General features: G+C 46.7%; 1 protein-coding gene across 6 annotated transcripts in view; it reads right to left on the bottom strand.

Annotated features, from left to right (window-relative positions):
• The window catches only part of LOC309485308 (solute carrier family 24 member 2), a 114,233-nt gene that overhangs the window by 34,385 nt on the left and 58,433 nt on the right, over window positions 1–21,415 (bottom strand). For 2 of the 6 annotated variants that reach the window (XM_082152108.1, XM_082152109.1), the window contains one exon: window positions 11,512–11,562. The exons of the other annotated variants lie outside the window; for them this stretch is intronic. In XM_082152108.1, coding sequence (XP_082008234.1) covers window positions 11,512–11,562 — 51 coding nt within the window. The remainder of the gene's footprint in view (window positions 1–11,511; window positions 11,563–21,415) is intronic. 6 annotated transcript variants of the gene reach the window in all.

The raw sequence follows: 21,415 nt of genomic DNA, 5'->3' as shown, positions 1-21,415 counted from the left end.
AGACTAGAAGTGCGCACCGGCCGCATGCTTATACACGTGGCGATTGTTTACATCAGAATGCGCACGTGTTTTGCGCAGTTTGTTTAAGCGGTTGATGGAAAATAAGCTAATGCGCGTTCTAAAAATCTAAATTCGGATCTATTATTTTTCACGGTATTTTGAAGTGCCCGCGATAACAATATCGTGCATATTCATTACCGCGATTTATCGCATTACCGAATACCGGCACATGTCTACTCTCGAGACGCAAACAGATCCACTTATGCTTGGCCAAACTCCCTCCATATCAGCTCCACCACCTCGGGGGTGGAGCCTCCATTCCCCGGGCCTCAGCCCCTGTCTCGACAGAGTGTCTGCTCCTATATTCTGGACCCCGGGGATGTAGGCTGCCCTGAGTGACAGCAACTTCCCCTGGGACCACAAGAGGATATGGCGTGCCAGATTGGATAATGGGCGCAAGCGCAAACCCCCTTGGTGGTTGATATAGGCGACTACCGACGTGTTGTCCGCATGCACTAACACATGGTGTCCCCTGAGACCTGTGATAAAGCTCCTCAGAGCCCGGAAGACAGCTAACATCTCTAGGCGATGGATAAGCCAGGAACGATGATGGTCTTCCCACAGACCTTGAGATGAGCGACCCTCTAGGATCGCTCCCCAACCCGTGAGGGAAGCATCCGTCGTTAGCAGTTTGCGACGACAAGGAGCTCCCAGCACTGGGCCCTGGGACAGGAACCAAGGTTTCTTCCACATAACCAAGGCACGTAGGCATCGCCGCGTGACCTTGATTGTGCGAAATGGGTTGCCCCTCGGGGAAACCCCCTGGTCCTGAGCCACCACTGCAGGGGCCTCATGTGCAGCAGTCCAAAAGGTAACACGTTGGAAGCTGCTGCCATGAGACCCAACAGTCTCTGGAACTGTTTGACAGTGAGTAGCTGGCCTAGCTTTACACTTTTCACAGCTGCCAGGATGGAATCTATGCGTGGCGGTGACAGGCGCGCCTGCATCGACACTGAATCCCAAACCACGCCTATAAAAGTGGTCCTCTAAAATGGAGAAAGCACACTCTTCTTGGCGTTCAGCCGTAACCCCAACTCTTTCATATGGGCGAGAACAACATCTCGATGTTGAACCGCCATCTGATGCGACTGAGCTAAAATCAACCAATCGTCGATGTAGTTCGTGATGCGAATACCCTGGAGGCGCAGAGGCGCCAGAGCTGCATCCACGCATTTGGTGAAAGTGCGGGGTGATAAAGCCAGGCTGAATGGAAGAACTCGATATTGGTATGCTTTGCCCCCGAAAGCAAACCTCAGGAACTTCCAATGACACGGACGGATGGAAATATGCGTCCATGAGGTCTATCGTGACAAACCAGTCCTCGGACCTGATCTGTGGCACGATTGTCTCAATGTTAACATTTTGAACTTGAGCTGCATGACTGACTCATTCAGAACTCGAAGATCCAAAATGGGACGCAATCCCCCGTCCTTCTTTGGAACTATGAAGTACCGGCTGTAAAACCCGGTTTCCCTGTTGGAGGGAGGTACATATTCTATGGCCCCTTTCTCTAACAGAGTGTTTACTTCCTGTTCCATAACCAGAACCTGCTCGAGGCCCACCACTGTGGGCAGGACCCCCATAAACCGAGGTGGGCGTTTCTAGAATTGTATCTGATACCCTTTTTCCACGGTCTGCAGGACCCAACGAGAAACATTTGACAGTAGCTTCCACGCTGTCAAATATTCTACTAGAGGTACCAGCCTCTCGAGACTGGTTTCTGGATTGTGTTGCTGTTGAGTAGTCGGTTCGTCGCCCTGTAACGGCGCACCGGCAGGGAACGACTGAACAGACTGCTCTAACACCCTCCTCAGAGGGGGCGGGCATCCCGAGGCCACTACGTTTCCGGGTGGTCCTTGAGATATGTGCTCGCCGGAGACCGCTGCGCCCTGAAACACCGGAGGCGGCAGGGTTGGCAGACCGGTCCCCTGAGGGCACCAAAGAGAGACGGACACCGTATTTTTCTCCTGCTGTTGAGTAGTCGGTTCGTCGCCCTGTAACGGCGCGCCGGCAGGGAACGACTGAACAGACTGCTCTAACACCCTCCTCAGAGGGGGCGGGCATCCCGAGGCCACTACGTTTCCGGGTGGTCCTTGAGATATGTGCTCGCCGGAGACCGCTGCGCCCTGAAACACCGGAGGCGGCAGGGTTGGCAGACCGGTCCCCTGAGGGCACCGAAGAGAGACGGGCACCGTAAAAAGAGGTGTTGGCCGCTCTGCTTCGGGGGGGACTACCCTCATTTGTCCTGAGCCCTCATACATCAGGACTTTTTCCCAGCAGCCTTCTTGGCGGTAATAACGGTCCGCAGATCCGTTTTACCCCTCGAAGACTGGTGGGTTTGAGAGAGCCCTCCGTGTCCCCGAGATTTTTGTGGGGGAGCACGGGAGGAAACGCTCTGTTTCTGAGTGGCACGGTGCTCATTGCTCTTTTTAGAGGAGTGAGGCTGCTCCCGCTCAGCAGCCTCATAGAAAGAACGGCGGGGAGAAGTTTCTGAAGTGCAGCTGCCTGTTTTGAAGCTTCTTGTGACTTCGCTACAGCACTATTAACTGCGTCTCCAAATAAACCTTCAGTGGAAACCGGTGCATCCAAAAGAACATGTTTTTCTTTGTCCTTTATATCACTTAGATTGAGCCACAGATGTCTCTCAGTGGCCACCAGGGCTGCCATAGAGCGGCCGATGGATTTGGCCGTCTCCTTGGTGGCCCTGAGAGATAAATATGTGGCTCTACGCAGTTCGGACACAGTATCGGGACCAATAACCCCGCCCTCCTCACAATCACCCAATAATTCTGCCTGGTATGCTTGCATTAATGACATAGTGTGCAAACATGCGGCAGCTTGGCCGGCGGCGGCATAAGCTTTATGAACCAGGGAAGAAGTGAATTTTACTGGTTTGGATGGTAATGCAGGAGCCTTCAGAGAAGATGCCGTTGCTGGAGAGAGATAGCTCGCAAGCGTCTCTTCCACCTTCGGCATCTCCCCATAACCATTCTCTTTATAATTGTGTATAGAAGAGTAGTGGGATGTTTGTGCAGTATATACTCTGTATGACACTGGTTTCTCCCACGATCTCGACACCTCTGTGTGGAGATCGGGGAAAAACGGAAGGCTTCTGCACTGAGGCTGTGCACGAGATGGCAGGAAACGTTCGTCGAGCTTGCTTTTCGAACGAACGCCCTGCCTATCTTCTGGCCACTCAACAGATAATCGCTCGACAGCTCTTGTAACAACATCAAGCAATTTCTCAAACGCATGAGACTGAGGTGGCGAATCCTCAGACTCAGCGTCAATACTAACAACGTCCAACTCCTCAGAGCTGGACAATTGCAGTATTGGTGCCTCCATCGGGGGGGAAGAAACCGCAACGCGTGCTTCCACACCCTGATGAGAGGCACTGGATCTATCAGAAAGAGGCTGAGATAAGGCAGAGCCCGTCTCAACATCCACTGATAGATCCATTTGCGAACCCCAGGTCTGTGATCGACGCCGTGCCTCAGCAGCGGCGGGACCAGAGCCCTGGGGAACGCGATCCTGGTTAAATAAAGCCAGGCGGGATCTGAGCGTACGCATAGGAAGCGCATCGCAATGCTCACAGCCAGCACCCTCGAGTGCTGACTGGGCATGCTCTTCACCCAAACAGACAACACAAAGAGTGTGAGTGTCCCCACTCGTTAATTAACGCGGGCAGGGGTGAACACACACTCTAAACTGCTGCTGCTTACTCGCCATAGTTTTGAATATATATATATAATACAATATAGACAGACAACACCAAATAACAAGGACAGATTTCACACAGAGCGCAACTGAAGACTCAGAAAGCTTTCGTTTTCTGTTTCGGGCTGGCTTTTATAGCTTCCTGGTACATGACGTCACCCGCCTCTGACGTTCCGCCACACCATTGGACTGATTTTACATGTGCTTCAAGACGTCATCACGCAAAGCGTTCCCCATAGCGTCAATTTCGACGCAACGCGAGTTCCCTTGAAAGGGAACCTGTAGTATTTTCGAATTACCGTGCTTTCCACCTTCATATCCCCCTGAGATGAGAGATTTATGAATATTTTGTCTGGAAAAAATCCTCAGATGACGCAAAAATCGTCATTTTGCGTCATCAGAGGATTTTTTGGCCAGAGGCTAAAGGCTACAGCCAGTAGGAGGGGCTGTCCCCGCATGTTCTCAGCCCGCCCATAGGAGGTGGGATCTCACTCACAGAATGTACACATAGTATCAGCCGTCTTTCTTTGGAAGCTAAGCTAACAGGCTCTTGTTCTGTGGAGAAAGCTGAGTAGTAGGAGAAAGCTGAGTAGTAGGGGTTACCATCCTCTTTTTCCCGGACATGTCCGGCCATCGAGATCGTCCAAAATGTCCGGGATTCGGCTTTTGGTTTCTGCAGTCCCCATTCATTGTTTACATGCAGACCTTTTGTTTCAGTCTAACTCAATTCATTCCGATTGGTGTATCTGAATGTAGTGTTTACATGAACGCTAAACAAGTGATCGGTTGATGTGCGTTTTAACATTGCTAAGAAAATTCCCGCTCCTCCGTGAGAGATGCGAGATCGGTGCGTCTCAGTAATGACACCACCGGCCTCGCGCCGTTCTCCCGCGCCCCTCAGCCTCGTCCTGCTCGCCACAGTAAACATAATGAATGGCGACTGTAGAACGCAAAAGCCGAATTCCGGACATTTTGGGCAAAAGCCTAGCCTTGTTGTTTTCAACTGCGCTCTCTAACCGGTAGGCGTGGCTTGGGAGTGGCCTCCTAGGGCAGCGAAGCAAGTGCATTCTGGGAGTTGTTGTCTTTCATCCACATAAGCCAAAAATACATTTTATGGCTTTTCTCAGTCTAGAAAGCTCCAAATTCAAAAATAATTTCACATTTCTTCTACATAAATTACCTATTTTAAATACACATTCATCTTTCCAGAGGTGAAATATCCCTTTAAGTGTTGGTGCGGTCATTCCCTGTGTGCTCCGGCAATGGTGACGGGTCCCATTTTCTGAAAGAGCAACATGGGTGCGTTTGCGTCATTTTCAAGATGCCATTCCATCCGTGAATTTCAGGGTGCGGTAGGGCTCATGATAGGTTTCTCGGAGAGGGTCGGTCTGGTTTTCAGCCCGCCGCTCCAGTACCTTTCTTTCCTGAAGTGCATGAGGAGTTGACAAAGGCATGGACGGCACCTTTCTCTGCCAGAAATCGCCTGAGTAGCTCCTCCCCCTCACTACCCTTGAAGGGGGAGCGGCGAAGGGTTACGAGGCGATCCCTCCAGTGGAGAGGTCTGTTGCAATGCAACTGTGTCCAGTGACCACTACCTTGTGGAAGGGGGATCCTCGTCTCCCCTCTAAGGCCTGTAAGTTTTCATCCATTCTGACGGGCAAAGCTTACAAAGCCTGTGGGCAAGCCGCTTCCTCACTGCATGCTATGGCGTTGGTTCAGGTCCATCAGGCCCAGGCACTCATGAACATGCACGAGGGTAGCCCAGACCGTGAGCTCATGGGTGAGCGCCGCACTGCAACCGACCTTGCCCTCCAGGGTATGAAGGATGCAGCTTGCGCGATCGGTCTGGTGATGTCCGCCCTTGTGGTCCAGGAGCGCCATCTCTGGCTCAACCTGGCTGATGTGAGAGAAGCGGTTAAGGTTCGATTCCTGGACTCTCCCATTTCACAGGTTGGGTTATTCGGTGACACTGAACTTTGCCCAGAAGCAGACAGAGGCCATCCGGCACATCCTGCCCCAGCGGCCTGCTGCTGCCTCCACCCGTCCGCCGGCAGCAGGTCCTCCGCCTGCTCGTCGCCAAGGGCGCCCGTGTGCAGCCGCCTCCGCTCCCGCTGGACCGTCGCAGGAGCCTCCACCCAGATCTCAATGTGGAGCCGGCCCGCAGAAGGGGCGCCCCGCCCGCTTCAGGCGCTGCCAAGCCAGGTGGCAAGTGACAGCAAAAGCGTTCCTTAGCGGGCCTCCCAGGGATGGAGAAATGCTCTTAGGAGATATTCACCGATCCACTCCATCCAGTAGAGGGCCGGGTGAAGTTTTTTGTTCTATGTGTGTCTGGTACCCACATACTCAAAGAAAGAACAATTTCTCCCTTCCTGGCCCCTAGAGGACTAGTCTGGCGGTGTGTGACTCTGCAAAGCCTTGCACCCTTATTCGCCAGCTGGCAGCTGAGTGCGGTTCGAGGACCCGGTCAGCCGCCTTCTCACGCATCCCCTGCCACTTAGTGGAGTCAGGTAAGTGTTGCATTGCACACTCAGAGCCCGCTTCGGGTTGCCTTCGGGCCGAGTCCCGAGGTGGCCGTGGCAAAGCGGCACACTCCGTGTGATAGCCTCCCTGGCCTGTCGCCAAACCCTCAGCCCGTAAACAGACCTTTTGTCTCTCCGGGTCAGACTTTGAGCGGTTCAAAAACCCTTTATGATGCCAACAAATTCGAGGACCGTGACGTCGCCCGGCATGGCACAGCCGGGGCCCCACCCTGGAGCCAGGCCCGGGGTTGGGGCTCGTATACGAGCGCTTGGTGGTTGGGCCTCCCCCCATGGGGTCCGGCCGGGCTCAGCCCAAAGGAGCGACGTGGGGCCGCCCTCCCGTGGACCCACCACCTGCAGGAGGGACCGTAAGGGGCCGGTGCTTAGTGGATGGGGTGGCAGTCGAAGGCGTGGGCCTCGACAACCCGATCCCTGGACACGGAATCTAGCTCTAGGGACATGGAACGTCACCTCTCTTGCGGGGAAGGAGCCTGAGATTGTGCGTGAGGTTCAGAGATTCCGACTAGAGATAGTTGGGATCACCTCCACGCACGGCTTGGGCTCTGGAACCACACCCCTTGAGAGAGGATGGACTCTTCACCAATCTGGAGTTGCCCATGGTGAGAGGCGGCGGGCTGGTGTGGGTTTGCTTATAGCCCCGCATCTCAGCCGTCATGTGTTGGAGTTCACCCCGGTGAACGAGAGGGTCGCTTTCCTGCGCCTTCGGGTTGGGGATAGGTCTCTCACTGTCGTGTGCGCCTATGGGCCAAATGGCAGTGTAGAGTACCCGGCCTTCCTGGGGACTCTGGGAGGGGTGCTGGAAAGTGCTCCGACTGGGGACTCCGTCGTTCTACTGGGGAACTTCAATGCCCACGTGGGCAGCGACAGTGACACCTGGAGGGGCGTGATTGGGAGGAATGGCCCCCCTGATCTGAACCCAAGTGGTGTTCTGTTATTGGACTTCTGTGCTAGTTACAGCTTGTCCATAACGAACACCATGTTCAAGCATAAGGGTGTCCATCAGTGCACATGGCACCAGGACACCCTAGGCCAGAGGTCGATTATCGACTTTGTGGTTGTTTCATCTGACCTCCGGCCGTATGTCTTGGACACTCGGGTGAAGAGAGGGGCGGAGCTGTCAACTGATCACCACCTGGTGGTGAGTTGGATCCGATGGCGGGGGAGGAAGCTGGACAGACTCGGCAGATCCAAACATACTGTGAGGGTCTGTTGGGAACGTTTGGCCGAATCCCCTGTCAGAGAGATCTTCAACTTCCACCTCCGGCAGAGCTTCGACCAGATCCCGAGGGAGTCTGAAGATATTGAGTCAGAGTGGACCATGTTCTCCACCTCCATTGTCAACGCGGCCACTCAGAGCCGGTGCCTGTCGAGGTGGCAATCCCCGAACCCGGTGGTGGACACCGGAAGTAAGGGATGCCGTAAAGCTGAAGAATCAATGAAGAAGGAGTCCTATCGGGCCTGGCTGGCTTGTGGGACTCCTGAGGCAGCTGACGGGTACCGACAGGCCAAGCGAACTGCAGCCCAGGTGGTTGTGGAGGCAAAAAATTGGGCTTGGGAGGAGTTCGGTGAGGCCATGGAGAAGGACTACCGGTCGGCCTCGAAGAGATTCTGGCAAACCGTCCGGCGCCTCAGGAGGGGGAAGCAGTGCCCTACCAACGCTGTTTACAGTGGAGGTGGGCAGCTGTTGACCTCGACTGGGGATGTCATCGGACGGTGGAAGGAATACTTAGAGGATCTCCTCAATCCCACCATCACGTCTTCCATTGAGGAAGCAGAAGCTGAGGGCTCGGAGGTGGACTCGTCCATCACCCAGGCTGAAGTCACTGAGATAGTCAAGAAACTCCTTGGTGGGAAGGCACCGGGGGTGGATGAGATCCGCCCCGAGTACCTCAAGTCTCTGGATGTTGTGGGGCTGTCTTGGCTGACACGCCTCTGCAGCATCGCGTGGCGGTCGGGGACAATACCTTTGGACTGGCAGACCGGGGTGGTGGTCCCACTTTTTAAGAAGGGGGACCGGAGGGTGTGCTCCAACTATAGGGGGATCACACTTCTCAGCCTCCCCGGGAAAGTCTATGCCAGGGTACTGGAGAGGAGAATACGGCCGATAGTAGAACCTCGGATTCAGGAGGAACAGTGTGGTTTTCGTCCCGGTCGTGGAACACTGGACCAGCTCTATACCCTCTCCAGGGTGCTGGAGGGTTCATGGGAGTTTGCACAACCAATCCACATGTGCTTTGTGGATTTGGAGAAGGCATTCGACTGTGTCCCTCGCGGCATATTGTGGAGGGTGCTCTGGGAGTATGGGGCTCGGGGCCCTTTGCTAATGGCTATCCGGTTCCCTGTACGACCGGAGCAGGAGCTTGGTTCGCATTGCCGGCAGTAAGTCAGACTTGTTCCCGGTGCATGTTGGACTCCGGCAGGGCTGCCCTTTGTCGCCGGTTCTGTTCATAATTTGTATGGACAGAATTTCTAGGCGCAGCCAGGGGCCAGAGGGTGTCAGGTTTGGGGACCACACGATTTCATCTCTGCTCTTTGCAGACGATGTTGTCTTGCTGGCCCCATCAGACCAGGACCTTCAGCATGCACTGGGACGGTTTGCAGCCGAGTGTGAAGCGGCTGGGATGAGATTCAGCACCTCCAAATCCGAGGCCATGGTTCTCTCTCGGAAAAGGGTGGTTTGCCCGCTTCAGGTTGGTGGAGAGTTCCTGCCTCAAGTGGAGGAGTTCAAGTATCTTGGGGTCTTGTTCACGAGTGAGGGAAGGATGGAACGGGAGATTAACAGACGGATCGGTGCAGCTTCTGCAGTAATGCGGTCGCTGTACCAGTCTGTCGTGGTGAAGAAGGAGCTGAGCCGCAAGATGAAGCACTCGATTTACCGGTCAATCTACGTTCCTACTCTCACCTATGGTCATGAGCTGTGGGTCATGACCGAAAGGACAAGATCCCGGATTCAGGCGGAGCTCAGAGTAGAGCCGCTGCTCCTCCACAACGAGAGGGGCCAGCTGAGGTGGCTCGGGCATCTTTTCCGGATGCCTCCTGGACGCCTTCCCGGGAAGGTGTTCCGGGCATGCCCCACCGGGAGGAGACCCCGGGGAAGACCTAGGACACGCTGGAGGGACTATGTCTCCCGGCTGGCCTGGGAACACCTCGGTGTCCCCCCGGACTTTCCCTGGAGGAAGTGTCTAGGGAGAGGGAAGTCTGGGCATCCCTGCTTAGACTGCTGCCCCCGTAACCCGGCCCCGGATAAGCGGAAGAAGATGGATGCATGGATGGACAGTTCTCCTGCTTGCTCGGTCTCTATCTAGAGAGTAGGTACTTGCACGCATTTTCGGTCAATGAATCGTGCCTGGAATTCGGGATATGTGCCCAAGGTTCCTACCTACGGGACCAAGTGGTGAGCCTGCAAGCGCTGCCCCGGAGGAGGCAGACCCAGCCCTGGCTTTCTCTGTCCGTCCGCTCTATTGCGGTTATACGTGCTCAGAATGCAAAGCCTGGACTTCAGACCAGCCCTTGTCTGTTACGGAGACCAGCAGAAGGGAAGGCTGTTTCCAAGCAGAGGTTGGCCCACTACATGTGGTTGCCTTCATCTTGGTGAGAAAGTTTTCCCAAGGTGCATGTGCCCACCTGGGTGGTGAGCTTCTAAGTGAGTTAGTGAGAGTATTGCCCCAGTGACATTCCATTTGTGTATTCTCCACATGTTACCTCCCTTTGGGCAGGATGTGGCTTCCGTAGCGTCCCTTCCTTCCATTGATAGGGCACGCTTCCCCAGCGGTCCTGTGGAACAGCAGTGACTTCCCTGGCCCAAACCCTGTCCCTTCTCCGCCTCAAATTGCGGGGGGTCAGGAGGCTTTTGTCTAGGCATTGGAAGGTGGCAGCTCTAGTGCCGTTTTCAGTGGGGGATCCCATTCAGTCGACGTCGACTACGTAGAACGTGAACGACTGAAAGGGAACGTCTCGGTTGCGTATGCAACCCTCGTTCCCTGAAGGAGGGAACGGAGACGTAGTCCCTTCGCCACTATCGCTGGAACACTGCTGACTCCGAGTTACGCTCGGCTCCTCAGCGAAAAAAGCAACTAGTGCGTGCATCCACTTCTGTATTTATGCCGCGGCGCGGGGATGGAGTGTGTGATGCGAATCACGCACGCCAATTCCATTGGCTCATTTCAATAGTACTCGAAGATGACTGGCTCCCTAAGCGTGATCCCATTCAGTCGGCGTCGACTACGTCTCCATTCCCTCCTTCAGGGAACGAGGGTTGCATACGCAACCGAGATGTTTGCTTGATTATCCTTACATCTTTTTCTTTTTTCTTTTTTTTTAAATCATGTTAAAATGTGTGCATCAAACTGGCTTTTGAGGAACGTTTATTTGTTCACCTCTCATTGTATTGCTTTGCATTATATGGTTTGAAACTAGAGAGCTTTGATCATAAAAACTAAGCATTTAAACATCATCTCACATAGACATATTATTGGTAGATAATCCAGAGATAACTGATATATATATGCATTTTATGTAAGTAGTTTGCTGTTATGAAGATCTTACTGATTTACATTACAAGTTATCAGAATTTCTGCACCAAATTGCATATTTTTGCTCAGTTTGGGCCTATGAAAAAATTTAGCTTTTTTTCCTCCTCGAGTTTGAGCACCCTATTCTCAGTTTATCATACTATTATGAGCAATAAAAGCCAGATGTATCAAATATGATACTCAACAAAAACACATATAGTCTGCAAAACATTATTATTAATATTTGTCTAATGGTTCAATAAACTGTTCAATAAAATGTTTCGATTTTACAGGGTTAATATATATAGCTCGAAATGTTTTACTTCAAATGTTTTCTGATCATGTTTACCTGCACATTTTGTCATGCATTTATATTACAAAAATAAATACCTTTCAAACAAAACAATCTCTTTTTTTTTCAGAACAAACAATGAAAAAAATGAAAAAATATATATATAAAAAAAAAGTTGAAAGAAAAATAACCATGACAATTTTAAATTAAACTAAATTAAGAATGGAAACCACGATTTGCACTTATGTTAGTGAAATCTCGGCTACAGTGTCATGAAAGTAAAAAATGGGAAAGAAAACTCTCTCTCACACTCATTTGAACAAATAGCATCATGGGTAGAGAGGGGAAGCAGAAAGAGAGGAAAAATTAGGGTTGACAGAAAGATTCTTACCTTCCTCGGTCATTGTGTGATAATATTTTAGCTTGCCATAAGTCCCCAGCTCTACAATATCACAGACAGAGACAAGGGTAAGGAAATACACGCTTGCACATGTGGACGAGCACCCCCCACCCCACAGACACACACACACACACACACACACACACACACACACACACACACACACACACACACACACACACACACACACACACAAATATATAAGTGTCAGTGAGAATGAGGAGGTAAGGTGGCTAAAAACAAAATATGTCTATATCGATCTCACAGGCATAAGTGCAAAAAAACTAAACAAAAAGAAAAAAAGAAGAGAAAAATTACAAAGTTTAATCAGATTGTCTGACTGCTGCTGGAGTCAAGGTGCATATGTTTTTATAAGTCTGCTGGGAAAACAAAATTTTGTGTTTTATTCGTTTTTTATTAAATTTAGTAGTTAGTATAATCATGCCTTTGTAATATATTTAGAAATTTGCTTGAGCTACACAATGCTCACTTTAGAAATCATTCTAATATGCTGATTTGATACTCAATAAACATTTCATATTATTATCAATGTTGAAAACAGTTGTGCTGCTTCATGTTTTTTGGAAACTTTCAAGATTCTTTAATGAATAGAAAGTTCAAAAGAACAGTATTTGAAATTGAAACCTTTTTTAACATTATACATGTCTTTATTGTCCCATTTGATTAATTTAATGCATCCTTGCTGAATAAAAGTATTTTTGTATTAAATAAATTGTACTGACCTCAAACTTTTGAATGTTTGTGTACTCAATAGCAAGGAAAGTTGTTATCCATGAGCAGAATTTCATATTACGCATCCAAACGTTTTTGTCCATGCAGTCTATTATTGAGGTATAATTTATTTCAGACTCATCCTTCCTGTCTAAGTTAATAATAAGCTGCAAACTAGTCCTACTTACAAAGAGACAAAAGTATGGCTATGTGAGACAGCAATACTAAAATTATGTATGAAATGCTTAACCTAAGCAAAGGTTATTTTCATTTGAAACGATTTGATTTTCATTTTATTGTTACTTGCAGTGTTCAGTCTCAAACCATTGTGTCGTGATGCCATTAGCCATTTCTGGCATATGGAGTCCAAAATTCAAACAAGAATTAGGAACAAGGCCAAGTTTTGTGGTCTGCGCCGACTCGTGCATATGATCCGCTCTGTGTTATCGTGTCTCTAGACCGGAGCAGATTTTGTGCGCGCTGCTGCGGTTTGCGTGACACTAACATCAAACCAGACTTCATTTAATCCCAATGGAAAGTATATTTACACTGTCTGAATATTTCCCTAACCCCTATAAAGTGCACTATGTGCTATTCACCATTTAGAAAATGGTAAATGAGTGAACAAGTGCACTGATTTTAGCTGCAATTTTAGGGTCTATTTATAGTGTAGGGGGGCGGGGCACTTCAGATTCTAGAGAACATTTGATTGGATAGAAAATCTGATGATAAACTGAAGTGCAGCATGATGTCAACAAAATCATTGATCCATATTGACGAAAGTGAGGGACTGTACGTTTTGAATGTTTATATATTCTAAATACGAATTGTGTCATTGTTTTGGAGAACTAGCTTATAACAGTAAGGCTAAAATATATATTTTTTTTCAAAGTGTACTTTGAATAACCATAGTTTACGAAATGTGCTATATAAATAAACTTGCCTTGCCTTGCCTAATTTTGATTTCATGGTGACTTCAAGTTAGATTTAAAATTTCAGATTTTCTACATGGTTTCAGATTTTTGTAACCTATCTGTAAGATCTTCACAGATGTTGTAAACATGTTTTCGTTAAGTAATGAGTCTGGCGACCTTGCAGAATGACCTCTGCAACTGTTGACCGGTCATCCCAGCGGCACAAAGCTTTTAACATCGATTCGGCTGGGAAAGGGTGTGCGACTGCATGCAAGTGTGTGCGTGTGCTTACGTTACATAATAAAGGTCACGTAAAATAACCTATCAGACTGTTATTGGCATGTATGAATGTCTGTGCATGTTCGTGTGCAATCAGGTGGAAGGGCAGTATGACAGATAACAGCGTCTTTATGAATGCATGCGTGTCCGTTTGACGGAGCAGACAGATCATTCCAAAAATAGAGAAACTGTTGGTCCGGCATGGGGGTCGAGCTCAATAATCAATGCAAACTGCTGTGCAAGAGGTCAGACAATAATAAAAAAAAAAAACACATGCACACACAGACAAAACCACTGCACATACGGTTAGTAATTTCTGAAGAGCGGGAAAGGTTGTGAGAGCTGTGGCAGTGATGAAGAGGGATGAATTACATGTGCAAGTGGAAAATCAGGCAGTAGTCATTTATAATGTGTTCAATATCAATTAATGAACTTATGCAATTAATAAATTTGCCGGGTGTGTGTGTAATACTCCCAAACTACATGTGCCGGCACACATAAGGAATACTCGTCACATTAAGCCACCGAAACAAATATATTATGAACACAATCACGATGTGTCACTGTGTTTATAAAACAGGTGCAGTTTTGCCAAGCTTGTATGTGATGCAGCGAGTGACCCAATGGCTTGTGTTTTTTGTGTAAGAAAAAACTACAAAAAAATTAATTTGTCGCAGGGACAATTGTTGGACAATAAAACCCAAACCTGACACCTGGTTTTAGACCACAATAATTTATCAGTATATGGTGAAGAGCAAGGCTATTCAATTAGCTTCATTTGAGGGCCGGAAAAGTTGAGGAGGGCCGGTGGGTTAAGCTGATTTATTGAAACATTATTTATTACTTATTGAAACATAACAATCAATAAATAAGCTAAAGTAAACCTAAAAAACAGTATTGTATTTACTTGGAAATGTGGTACCCAACAGTATGCAGATTTATAAGACCATAATAAATAACTTATTTACAGCTATGTACAAATATATAAATTATACAAGTTCATAACTATTGTTAAGAATTATTTTATTTATAATTATTATAGGCTTAAATAAAAAATTCTGACAGTGAGACTTGGTAACCAGAGGTAAAACCATGCATGGCTACTCACACTACCACTATATAAATAAATGCCTAAACACAGGTAAAAACTATACACACTGAATTATATATTCCTCTACCCACATAGTATTCAATATAAATATTACACATTTCTGCCCAAACCATGGTAAATTACTACAGTACATTTAAATGTTTGTAAGGGTGGTGATTAGGGGATTTAAAGTCTTCTAACTTCATTCATGGCACAATGTTTCTGATGTTTACCTCATCAGTCATGTTGGGAATGTTGAGGCTGTTTCATCCGATAAAACTAGTTAAATCATTGAGTGATGTGTGGTTTGTAACAGACAGGTGTGTTGAATTGAACCGCTTCTCACAAGATGTCTCAACGCTGTTTAATAATAGTGTTTAATAATAACCGGGCGTAAACGTAAAGCTTGCGTTCCGTTATCCACTGGGCCGTGCTGCGAAGTTCAAAGTAAACTTGTGAAACTAAAAACATTTCTCAAAGTACGCACAGTGCATATATCTGTACAGCTGCAGGTGCCACTGCGGCCACGCGCATATCTAAACAAATTTAGCCGCACCGCCAGGATAAGAGGAGGAAGATCAAATCATCTTAGGAATGACAGATACAAGTCCTTCACAGTGGCTAGAGGATATTGAGCCATTCTTCTTCCAGAACAGTGGTCAGTGGCTATGTGATGCTGGTGGAGGAAAAAGTTTTCTAACTTGCTCCTCCAAAATTCCCCAAAGTGGCTCAAAAATATTTAAATCTGGTGACTGTGCAGGCCATGGGAGATGTTCAACTTCACTTTCATGTTTATCAAACCATTCTGTCACAAGTCTTGTTGTGTGTATTTGTGCATTATCATGCTGATACACAGCACTCCCTTCAGGGTACGATGTTTGAACCATTAGGTGCATATGGTCCTCCAGAATGGTTCAGTAGTCCTTGGTAACAATGCTCCCATCAAGCTCAGTAGGAAATGGCATGATATTGCAGCCCAAACCATCATTGATTCACCCCATGCTTCACTCTGGGCACACAACCGTCCGGGTGTAAGGCTCTATGAGGCTTCTTCACGCTATAACTTCAAGTGAAGGTGAAGGTGGACTCATCAGAGAACAGTTCATGTTTCACACTGACCACAGCCCAACATTTGGCATTGGCACAAGTGACCAAAGGTTTGGCAATAGCAGCCCGACCATGAATTGACTCTGTGGAGCTCCCGATGAGTAGTTTTGGTGGAAACAGGAGAGCTGAGGTGCGCATTTAATTATGCAGTTAGTTGGACAGCTGTGGTTTTATGCTTTTTTGGATTCAATCGGGATTAGTACATGGACATCCCTTTCAGACAGCTTCCTCTTGCGTTGACAGTTACTCCCGTTGGTTGTGGTTCGTCTTTTGTGGTGGTATTTTTTTGTGGACATTACTTGCTGTCCTGGTCACAGATGAGCCAGTTAGACATGCACCAACAATTTTTCCTCTTTTGAACTCTGATATGTTGCCCATTATGATGTGTGGATTGCAATATCGTATATACAGCTGTGCTGTTACTTTGCTAATTCAACCTTCACACTTTGCTCTTACTGAAGGAATATTGGCCTGCTGGCTGCGCATATAGGTGTGAAACCTCCAACACTATATTAGCCAGTGTTTCAGTTTCATTGTCCAATATTCAGAACATTTAACATTTTCTTAATGTACTTATCAATGAGGTGGCAAAAACGTTTGGATTTTTTACATTGTTAATCTCTACATATGTGCATTCAAGATACAGTATATAAAGCTTAATGGATAAACTTAGTTATAATGGATCCTAATTCACTGCTGTAAAAGTTTATGACTTTCAAACATAATTAAGTCAATGTTCAATTGTAAGTTCAGGCGAGTCCGTGTTTATTTTTCTGTTTCCTGGTTGCCATGACGGCAGGCATAGTCACTTGATATACTGTAGCTAGCAACTTAGCAGTCAGCTTGCAATGTCACAATCAGTTATCTGGACTATATCTGTATTTACGATGCGGTATACATTAATGCTTTCTGTTGCTAAACAGAAAATTTGTTTTATCTACAAATTCCACCTACCGAAAAGCTCAAAACACGCTTCTTGGATCTTTCTTTTCATTGTTCCATATATTCATGTTTTAAATTAACAGTTTTATAGAAGCAAAATAGCGCAGTTGAATACACCAGTTGAATAGACCAGTTGAACAACGCAATGATGGACATTAAACTGCTCTTTTAATTCTTTCAAAGAAATCATATAAAATTGCATGAATTATTCTTGAACTGACCAGAGTATTTAAAGGAAAAGGGTTATATTAAAAACATAAATTTTAACGTTAATAGTTATATTTTGATCGTAAATCCACTATTGTTTTATATAGAATTGTTCTATAGTCTATACAGTATTTTAATCATCATAATTTAATCAACATCAAAAGAAACTGTAATTACATTACAGAAGAGAAATCCCTTACTTTACTTTTTCAAGGGAAAAGTAATTAAATTACAGTAATTGATTACTTAGTAATGTATTATACCCAGCACTGCTAGCGTTCATATGATTAACCCAAATATACTGTTATGCATAAGTGGAAATTAATACCTTGAAATTATATTGAAAGTATAGATGAGCAATTAATAATGTTCAACTACTGATTTGGCCTTTAAAGGGTTTCAATTTTGAGCAAATCTCTAGTAGGGTTATTCTATGATATGGGTCCCTTTCTCATTTGGAAATGGTCATATTTAGACCAAAATGAATAAATACTGTATCTTGCAGACAGTATAGAAGCATGGGCAGATTGACAAATTACATAAAAAAATGGATTGCTATGGAGTAAAGTTCAGTGATAGAATATCTGGTAACACTAGTTTAGGGTCCAATTCTCACTATTAACTAGTTGCTTATTAGCATACATTTTACTAGGATATTGGCTGTGTATAAGTACTTATAAAAGCACATTTTAATACCTTATTCTGTATGACCTATTTCAAATAGGAATTTTACATTTCACTGACACTGTTTTTGCTAAACAAATTTTTAATGATTTTACTCAAAGACACAAGCCACAATCGCACCATGCACTTCTGGCATATTTCAGCTGCGCACTGCACCCTAGGACGCTTTGGGTAATGCCTCCAGCGTGACTGGTGTCTGAAGCACATGTCTAAACACAACAATAACATTGGCCGGCGACAGCCTATGACGTCACTACCGGTGCGTCCAGAGTATAAAAGGTCACCTGTAGAACACGTCAACAATTTCTTTTGTCTTCAGATTCCGTTTGTTTATGTATGTGTGAAGACGATCATTCAGCCAAGCGTTTCAGGAAGTATGTGCCTCCATATCAGAGATGACACTTGAGGACACACGACTTGTGTGCAATGTGTTTGGGTAAGGATGTGTTATGTGTTTGGGAACTGAATGCGCTCATTGTAAGGTCCTCTTTGTGATGCCTTCGCGAGACTGACTGAAAGAGACAGGTAAGAAGCTTTTACTTTGTTCCCACCTGAGGTATAGTTGTTAGTGTTTGCACAAGCGCCTTCGGCTCTCAAGGGAGTCAAAGTGATGTGTTTGTGACTGATTCTTGATTAGTGATAGAGTCTGGCATTTGAGCGAAGCACGTTTAGCTCTCGAGGGAGTTGAGCGCGCTCTTTATGATATGGTCGCTGTGATAAGCTCCTTTGATGTTTATTCTCTCTCAAGGGATGAGAAGAGCACACCGACAACCACTGTTCAGATCCCGTGGCCGCCATAGCGGCAGGCAGGTTCGATCACAGAGGTGGTGGGCGGAGCAAAGGGAGAGTCTTATGAGATTTATTTCCCCTTCCGGTCTTACTAAAGTGTAAGGCCTAATTCTGTGGAATTAGATGCAGAGAGAGTGCAGGTAGGTGTTATTTTTAGATCTGCCCCCTCTGCTGGCCTGCACAATAGCAATGCTCGGTGGTGACGATATCTGGAACCCAACAGGAATATTTTTTTCACCCTTGTTTGCGAACCCTTCCTCGCCGTAGGGACCTTCGTGAGTGTCTAGGGAGCCAATTTTTCCTTGGGTTTGACTGAAGAGCAGAACCGTTCCCCTGAGTCAGTTCTTAAAGCAGGGTCCCCCAGTCCCTGGGATGAGCTCTTTCGATCTCAAGAACACAACAGGAAGAAGTTTTTTCGCCCCAGTTTGCAAACCCTTCTTTGTCTTAAGGCAGAGTGTCTAGGGTCATGAGATCCTACAAATATATTTTTTTCAAAGTGGTCGCAGCTAGCTCCCCTTTAGGCATTGTCTTCATGGTTGAGTGTAAGTCGAATCCTTAAAGGGTTAGTTCACCCAAAAATGAAATTTCTGTCATTAATTACTCACCCTCATGTCGTTCCAAACCCGGAAGACCTTTGGTCATTTTTCGGAACACAAATTAAGATATTTTTGATATCAGATATTTTTGCGCACAAAAAGTATTCTCTTAGCTTCATAACATTAAGGTTGAACCACTTTAGTCACATGGACTACTTTAACTATGTGTCACGTGTCAGTGTTTGTTTGGACTTCCAGTTTGAAATTTGATTGGTTCCTGTTCTCCTTTGTTCTTTTCCCGCCACTCCTTTGTATCCATGGTTACTGTCATTATTAGTTCAATTTTGTCACCTGTTAATTCATCATCATCATTTGTATCACCTGTAGAACATAGGTGATACAAATGACGATGATGACGTTAATCAGTGTTCATCTGTGTTTGTATTTAAAGGGATACTTCACCTCTGGAAAGATGAATGTGTATTTAAAATGGGTAATTTATGTAGAAGAAATGTGAAATTATTTTTGAATTTGGAGCTTTCTAGACTGAGAAAATCCAGAAAATGTATTTTTGGCTTATGTGGATGAAAGACAACAACTCCCAAGCCACGCCTCCCGGTAAGAGAGCTCAGCAGTTAAACAACAAGGATTAGCTACTAGTGAGTCCCGGGATTTCGAGATCGCCCAAAATGTCCGGGATTCGGCTTTTGCGTTCGACAGTCGCCATTCATTATGTTTACTGTGGAGAGCAGGACGAGACTGAGGGCCGCGGGAGAACGGCGCGAGGCCGGTGGCGTGATTACCGATGAGCAGGTCGCGCTGCAGTCAAAGACGCACTGGTCTCGTATCTCTCACGGAGGAGCGGGAATTTTCTTAGCAATGTTAAAACGCACATCAACCGATCACTTGTTTAGCGTTCATGTAAACACTACATTCAGATTCACCAATCGGAATGAATTCAGTTAGATTGAAACAAAGGTGTGCATGTAAACAATGAATGGCGACCGCAGAAAGCAAAAGCTGAATCCCGGACATTTTGGATGATCTCGACGGCCGGACATGTCCGGGAAAAAGAGAATGGTAACCCCTACTAGTCAGCTTTCTCCTACTAGTCAGCTTTCTCCACAGAACAAGAGCCTTCTAGCTTAGCTTCCAAAGAAAGACGACTGTCACTGTGTACATTCTGTGAGTGAGATCCCACCCTCTATGGGCGGGTTGAAAACATGCGGGACAGCCCCTCCTACTGGCTGTAGTCTTTAGCCTCTGGCCAAAAAATCCTCCGATGACGCAAAATGACGATTTTTGCGTCATCGGAGGATTTTTTCCAGACAAAAAATACATAAATCTCTCGTCTCAGGGGGATATGAGGGTGGAAAGCACAGTAATTTGAAAATACTACAGGTTTTCTACTAATACAAAGCTTAATGCTAAATCCTGAAGTATCCCTTTAAGGTCCATCTGTTCAGTCAGTCTTTGTCCGATATATGTTGTATTATGTGTGTGAACTCTCTGCCTGTCTTCTATGTACCAGTTTGATTCATATTGTGAGTAAAAGTTTGCATTGGAACTTTTGACTCTTCTTCGTCTTCTTCTGCCTGCACCACACCGTGACAGAAGATCGGAACCGCCCAAAATGGACGATAGGGTAAAAATTATTGCCATGGCTCAAGAGAGCCTAAACTTTTTTTCTTTTATCAAGGACTTTTGCTGCCTTGCTGTCAGCAGCGCCCTTGACGATGAGAGCCTGAGGACCTTGTTCTGGATTGGGGCCACATTTAACCATCCCATCGACCTCCCTGACACCACCGGACTGGACTGGAGGGAGACTGTCATCTGGTGTCTGGAGAGCGTTGTGCATTGATCCGGAACACAGCCAGAACCAAGGGTTCTTCACGTCATGCCTGCCCAGCCTGAGCCCTCAGCCAAGATGGCCACCGCCTCACCGCTTGAGCCCTCAGCCAAGATGGCCACCGCCTCGCCGCCTGAGCCCCCAGCCAAGATGGCCGCTGCCTCGCCGCCTGAGCCCTCAGCCAAGATGGTCGCCGCCACGCCAATATCTGTTCCCCGTTCTGTTCCTCAACCTGTTCCTGTTCCTGCCCCAAGAACTGTTCATGTTCTTAGACCTGTTCCTGCCCCAAGAATCAATCTTTGAAAGGCAAATTTATAGGCTACTCCTAGGCTTACATTTTTAAATTACAAAGGGCCTACTAATGTTTTTGTTATTGTATTTTCAATATTATAGGCTATTATTTGTGCATAAACATATCTGTTTATAGTAAACATACCGTTTGTTTGAAAACAACATATTTTGTCATCCTTGCTGCAAGCTTACAAGAGCGAAAATATCATTAAATGTGAAGGGGGGCCCTAAAATATTTTCTTGGGAAAAAGGGGGTCTCAGACAAAAAAAGGTTGGGAACCACTGTGCTAGACAGTCAAATCGAGTGGTGTGGCTTCTCTGTGAGCCTTCTTGGTGGAACTGTCTTTAAGGTGGAGTGTTGCTAGTCTTCCTCACACTCTAGAGAGTCATCCTGCTGAGGCCTCTGCTCCACAGAACTCTGCTTGAATAGCAGTATCGAGTTGCCAGGCTCTTTTCTGAGCCTCCTTGGTAAGTA

Source organism: Leuciscus leuciscus (genome assembly GCF_965113295.1).
Source record: "Leuciscus leuciscus genome assembly, chromosome: 2".
In the NCBI taxonomy this organism is placed as follows: Eukaryota; Metazoa; Chordata; class Actinopteri; order Cypriniformes; family Leuciscidae; genus Leuciscus; species Leuciscus leuciscus.
This window is presented reverse-complemented; position numbering and strand designations above follow the sequence as displayed.